The sequence below is a fragment of the Octodon degus genome, unplaced genomic scaffold, assembly GCF_000260255.1.
Source record: "Octodon degus isolate 3935 unplaced genomic scaffold, OctDeg1.0 scaffold00074, whole genome shotgun sequence".
In the NCBI taxonomy this organism is placed as follows: domain Eukaryota; kingdom Metazoa; phylum Chordata; class Mammalia; order Rodentia; family Octodontidae; genus Octodon; species Octodon degus.
Genome location: NW_004524650.1, coordinates 6,101,696 through 6,108,576, shown reverse-complemented (window position 1 = coordinate 6,108,576; position 6,881 = coordinate 6,101,696). Strand labels below are relative to the sequence as shown.

Sequence of the window (6,881 nt, the reverse complement as noted above, 5' to 3'; positions counted from 1 at the left end):
CGCTTATTCCACTGAGCCATCTCCCTGGCAAGCAAGATAAATTGAGGTTGGATTAAATGATTGTCAATAAAAATACAAGATATATATATATTGATACCACATTTGTAAGATTGGTGAAGTACCCTTATGCATGTGCATAAACGCATACATAGCAAAATGAAATTTGGTGGGATATGTATTCAGTATTAGCAGTTTTTATCTGTAGATGATATGAGTTTTTTTGTTTATCAGATTTTTCTAATTTTTCAACAGAGTGAATTACTTATGAGATAAACCAACTGAAAGTTTTTTTTATTGAAATATTTTATAGTCTTTGAGGTGATGCTAGGGGAGATAATTTTTATAAGACAGGAGGCTTAAGAAGCAAAGGTCTTAATTAGGAGTTAGAGGATAAGCTGGACAGTACACTGAAGTGCTGCTGCACGCACGCAGTGAAAGCGAGAGAGTGCATGCGCGCGAGTGAGAGGGCCCGGAGACGGCAAGTACGGCGCAAGGCCCAGTCCAGATAATTCCCCAAATTGCCTATTCTGTTGTTTCAAAAATATTTTGATAGGGCTGGGATGTAGCTCACTTGCCTGGCAAGTGCCAGGTCCCAATATTGTTCTACTTAATTTAACTGTATGTGAGGACCCTGCACTTTGGCCCTCAGTACCGCAAATAAGTTTAAAAAAATTTTTAATACACTGTATATACCTGTTTCTTTTATGCTACTAGTTTCTGTTTTTTCTTTTTTCTTTTTTTTTTTTTTTTTTACGGAACCGGGGATTGAACTGAGGCCCTTGTGCTTTCCAGGGAAGCGCTTATTCCACTGAGCCATCTCCCCAGCCCCCCCGCCCCCTTTTTTTTGGTTTTTTTTTTTGTATGCTACTAGTTTCTCAAAGAGAAAATTTTGTACTTTTTATTTGCTTGTTTCTTCTTTGTAAGTTTTTAAAAAATATTTATTTATTTATATATGTGTGTGTGTGTGTGTGTGTGGCCAGCTCAGCCCTCCAGGGGGCGGGGCTGGCTGGCATGTGGTGCTGGGGGATTGAACCGTGGTCCCAGTGCTTTGCTAAGATTGTTCTAAGTAGGTGCTTTAGACCACTGAGCCATTTCACCAGCCCCTCTTCTTTGTAAGTTTTTGTTTGTTTTTATCTATGACTTATACTCTAAGTTTGGCTTTTTCTTATAAGATTATGACAAGCTGTATGTTAACTACTGTTATTTTCTATTTTGTTGTGAAATTGTTTATTTTTTCATAGATGCAAAAAAGTGCTTTTTGTATTTTATTTCTACTTGTATTACATTATGTTAAGTGTGAAAATAGGTAAATTTTAAAAAGAAAATAATATAGTTTATTTAAAAATACTCATTTAATTTTGATGTAACACACATGCTATACAATCCAAAATGTGTAAATGCTGTGCTCCATTTGGTATTAAGCATTCTTACTTATATTTTTATTTTATTTTATTTTATTTTTTGCGGAACTGGGGATTGAGCTCAGGCCCTTGTGCTTGACAGGGAAGCACTTATTCTACTGAGCCATCTGCCCAGCCCCATATTTTTATGTGTTTGATATGTACTCATGTATCCATAAACAGTGTAAGTAGAAATATTGTACATTTAAAAATTTTATAAAATATACTTGTAAAATGAATTATATACATCATTTTTTTCTCAGTATGCTTTTTAGATCTGTCCATATTAATAGCTAGAGTTCTAGTTAATTTAATATTATGTAGTAGTCCATTATATGAATATAAATATAAGCATTTTTTTACAACAAGAAAGTCACTAAGGCTCATGACTGAGAGCAGCCTCTCAAGGAGGAGACAGTGGCTCTGCCCCCGATGTGATGGAAAGGAGGCATTTCCCAGCCTAATTTCTTAGGGGATTTTAAATAAAAGGGGATTTTAGGTTTAAGTTGTAAAATTTGGCTTGAAGAGAATAGGCTAATACAACAAAAATGGATGGGGCATTTAGTCTTTTCTGTTGTTGGTGCATCCTTGACATTTGGAATAGTGCCTTGGATCAAGTAAATACGTGTTGACTAAATAAACTAGAGCAGGCCCCATAACTCAGTAGGAGGTGGTTTGCAGCCTTCTCTGAAAGACCTGAAATCCAGAATCTCTACCAGCAGTTACAGAGCAGGCTGGTTCTTACCTGGGTAGTTCTTTCTGTCTAACCCGGTAAATGCAGTGCCATCAAATGTCCTTTCTTGGTCTATATTTCTGAACCATACTTGATGCCTGTTTAGTAGGATTAAATATAAAGCACTAACATACAGAAGGTGGTGTATTCTAGTTCAGTATTAAGACTACTCACTCAGTTCATCATATTAGATGTTAATTCAGTTAAAGCCATATGAACATTGGTGCTCCAAAAGTTTAAGTTTCTGAGTATTTATTAGGTGTATAGTCCAAAGGGGGCGGGGGAGCAAGATAGCTCAGTGGTCTAAAGTACCTGTTTAGGCAAGTACCAGGGACCATGGTTCAGGTACCACATGCCACGCCAGCCCCACCCCCAGGGTAGGCTCAGCTGGCCACAAAAAAAAAAAAAAAAAAAAGAGTATAGTCACTAATCAGTTACCTGTCTGGTTTCGGAGTCAAGAAAAGGCTAAGCAGGGCTGGGGAGATAGCTCAGTACAATAAGCGCTTCCTTGGCAAGCGCAAGGGCCTGACCACAAAAAAAAAAAAAAAAAAAAAGAAGAAGGAGAAGGAGAAGGAGAAGGAGAAGGAGAAGGAGAAGAAGAGGCTAAGCAGGGAATGGAGTTCTGCAGCTTTTTGCGTTTTCCAAGAAGTACTTAAATAGCCTGTCCTGCTGGACCCAGAAATCTCTGTATGGCCTCAAGGCTCTGTCCTTTTCACTTTCTGTCGCTGTTCCTTTGCTCTAGCACTTTGCATACCAGTTTTATTCTTAACACTGGGTGTTTTGGCTTGGTGTTCCTTGGTTTTCACTCTCTCAGTATTCCCTTCTCCCAAATAAGATTTTTTTTTGGTGTGGGGGTGGGCAGGGGGGATACCAGGGATCAAGCTCAGGTTCCCTGGCTCTGCTCCCAAATAATATTCTGGCTTCACTTTATTTGCACCTCATTTTAAAGTCTTCTGTTAATTAGGCAGTAGATAATGAAAGAAGACATTTATAAGAACTTGACTATTCCTTAGTTGTCTTTCTGACTTTATCTGCCTTTCTTGTGACTCCATCCAGTCTGGCCATTTTATTGTCCCTGAAGCACCTTACCCATTTGCCTTGTTGTGGATATGCTGTTTCTTCTGTTTAGTTTTTTTTTTCCCCCAGATACTTATGTGTTTCCAGAACTTCTCACTTCCCTATTTAGTTTCTAACATGTTATTTTCTTGGAAGCATGTTTGAATATGAAGGGCAGTGAAAACCTGTGTTCTTTAAATGCAGTGTGCATCTTAATAGATGAAACATAGTTCTTTAGTCTTATTTGTCATAACTATCTTAAACAGACTTTTTTTAACTATAGAAAGAAGGAAAAAAAGAACGAGCTGTGGTGGACAAGGTGTTTTTATCAAGGCTTATGCGGATTCTCAAAATCATGGTCCCCAGAACATTTTGTAAAGAGGTAAGTCTTATGAGATTATAATTTTAAGTGTTCAGCTTTTCAGATTCATGAGATCAGAAAAACAAATCTTACCACTTCAGTTATACTGAAAGGTCACATGTTTTCTGTATATATGTCTCTAACTTATTACCTGTCATGAAAGCACTTTTGTTCAGTGTCAGTTCTTACATAGTGTTCTCCTATTAATACACTATTTTGTCATATTTTATGTGAAATACTAGATTGTTACAATGCACCTTCCTTAAATGTTGTTACTTTATTATAAACACTGCCAGTCAAAAACAAGCATTTTTATTACATTGAGATGTTAATAAGTGACTTTGGACCAAGTATGATAGTGCATTTTTGTAAACCCAGCACTTCGGAGGCTGAGTGAGCAGAATTGTGAGATTGAAGCCAGCCTGGACTACATGACACAAACCTGGCACAAAAAACAAAAATGACACATTGGTATGGATATGTTTGAGGGTTGCTTCTTCATATTTGATTAAACATATTTTTCAGATTCCCCAAATGCTATCCTATTTCTTTAAATATTTTCAGAAGGTAAACAGGTTGTAGGAATTAAATTTATTATCTTTTACCTTTTTATCATGATTATTTTTACCATTATTTGATAAACATTTTGAATAATTAATAAAATAATGCTGTGTCCTCCATCTTTACTCACTTCAGTGTTCAGTAATACCATTATCTTTGACTCTTTCTACTTTCCTGCCTTATCCTTTTTATTGGGCTATGATAATTTTTCCTCCTGTTCTTACATGGATATTACAGTGTTCTTTAGTTACTCTTCTTATAGTCTAGTAATAGCAAATCTAGGATGAAATGTTCCAAAAGCACTACATTTCTGAATGCAAAACAACCCTATTGCTCTATCATATGGGCCGTGCTCCCCTTGAGCAGCTAAACACAACTGTAATAACAGTGTTTTCGCCTACTCAGAGGTAGTACTTGCTCCTTGACTTAAAAATTGGAATGCTCTGATAGGCGCTGTTTTCTTCTTGCTACCTGTCAGCTTCCCACTGATTTTAGTGTGAAGTCTTCTGATGTGTGGACATGTATCTTTTTTTTTTTTTTTTTTTCAGTATATGACTTTATAATTACAGAAAGCAAATGCAATCTACATACTCACACAGACAACATGATACAGCTCAGAGGAGCAGTGTGGGGTGGACACAAACAAGCCTTTCAGGGGGCTGCAGATGCTACCACGACAGGTACTGCAGCTGTGAGCCTCCCATGACTGTGATGAAGTGGGTGACACCAGGCTGGAGACCCCCAGCCCTGTCCCTGCAGGACCCTGTCTGTCTTCTCACATGAGAGGTGTCACTCAACCTGAAGATTCTCTGCTGAGGGCTTTGACACCTCCTGGGTGCCTTCCTGGAGCCACCTGTGGCTGCGTAATTGCTGAGAGGACCAGCAGTTTCCCAGTGAGCTGAGAGGATTTTAGGGAGGGCACATGGCTCTGGGTGTCCACAGTCTCTGTCGTAGACTCACCACTCCAAAAGTCCAAGTGATTAAAAAAGGTGAAATACCAAAGGTTCACTGTGATCCATTCTTCTGTTCTCAACGCAGCCTTTTTACTAAGATCTTGTTCCTTCTGATGCAGATGGGGCACAGTAGGTTGTCCTCCAGGTAGGGTGGCAGGAAGGTGGCAGTGGGCAGCAGAAATAGCGCACTCATGCGCTCCTTCTTCTCGGGCATCCAGCCCTGTCCCGCATGGACATGCAGCTGCACCCAGCCCCAGGTGACTGCAGGGAGACTGCACCCATGAATTACGCACCACTTGTCACCGCAGGCCTCTGCTGGTGGCTCTTCTATTCCTGTCCTCCTGGCGTGAGCTGCAATTCGGCCCCAGGAGGCCAGCACGGACTCAGGAGTGGCCATAGTCATCACACTCGTGCTGACCTCTTCGTAGAGAGCAGGCAGCTCTTCCAGGGCAGCCAGCTGCCTCTCCAGGTCCAGGGCCACCTCAGCATGGTTGGGTCCTGTTGAAGACATCCTTCCCTCCAGACTTTCCAGGGACCTTTTCCTCTGTCTCCCTGACGCCTGGAACCTGGCCTCCTTGGGTGTGCTAGGAATATTCTTTTGCTGTGGGTAGGCGTATTCACAGAGCTGCCCATACGCTTCCAGTTTCTGGCCTTTGGTGCTGAGCTTGAGTTGCTGGCACCAGGCCTGCAGGACGTCATGGTGTATCAGGTTGGGGGGGGTTGGGCAGCTCCACCAGGAGGGGAGGAATTGCTCTCTTCTTCCAGGAAGCCTGTGCTTCATAACCTTGTTCCTTCTTCTCTTTGCTGTTTTCCACACATCTTTTCCTTTTTAGCCCCTTTGTGGAGGAGGAGCTTTTCGAGGTGCTGGGCTGCTGGTCCCCTCCTTGCTCTTCTACCGACCTCCCGGGGCCGGCTGTCGTGTCCTCCCTCTTTGCCTCTCGTGTTCTCCATCCTGAGCAGCCGAGAAGGTGGAACTGATAACAAGGAAATTTCTTTTCCCCAATTGGACATGTATCTTGATAAAAAGAGATCACACTAACACTTAAAATATGCTCCTTTCCATAAATTTTTAAAATTTTCTTTCCATTGTCTTTGAGTTTCTCACAAATTAGTCTCTTCATTTATGTGCTTACTGTTCTCACTGTTACTTACCTGGATTATTATGTTTTACTGAGTCTTTTTGTTTCTCTCCTTATCCAATTGTCTTCTTTTCTGAAATCCTAATAAAAACATTTGGCTTCTTGTTCTTGTGTTTGACATTATCTGCATAGAAGATTCTTTAGTGATCAGTTCCTTTACCTAAATATTTTCATTTGTTTGCAATTTTTTATCTGTGATATCCTGCCTCTGCACCACCCAGAATGGCATAACATATATTATCCTCTTTGTGAAAGTGTCCTATCCCTCTTCAGGAGTAATTGTTTTTGTCTACAACCTGTCTGGTTGTAGAAAATGGAACCTTTCCAGGAAGGATCCTGCTAAATCGGTAGCAGCACAAAGCTCATTTTAACTGTTGTAGGGGTTCACTGCACTTAAGATGAATTCAAGGCACTGAATAGTTCCCCAGGTCCCCAGGAGTTAGAAAGAGGGAGCGGAGCCTAACTTGACCAACTTCCCAGTTTTGTCTGCAGTCATTTACGCACCATCCTTGAGAGACCTAAAAATCCCACTTTAACTCCAGCTCAAGAAGGCAAAGTAAACTTTCTTAGAGATCACACAAGATAGGTGGGGTTAGAGAAATGAAAATACAATGTATGAATGTATGGAAGTTTATATGAAGCAAAGGTAAAGGATGAACTGCCTACCTCAGTGTGCAG

At 40.4% G+C, this 6,881-nt stretch overlaps 1 protein-coding gene across 1 annotated transcript in view; it reads left to right on the top strand.

The window, feature by feature from the left end:
• Abcd3 (ATP binding cassette subfamily D member 3) overlaps positions 1-6,881 on the top strand; it is an 83,462-nt gene that overhangs the window by 26,145 nt on the left and 50,436 nt on the right. The window contains exon 3 of the mRNA XM_004635709.2: positions 3,473-3,571. Within this exon, the coding sequence (XP_004635766.1) occupies positions 3,473-3,571 (99 nt within the window). The remainder of the gene's footprint in view (positions 1-3,472; positions 3,572-6,881) is intronic.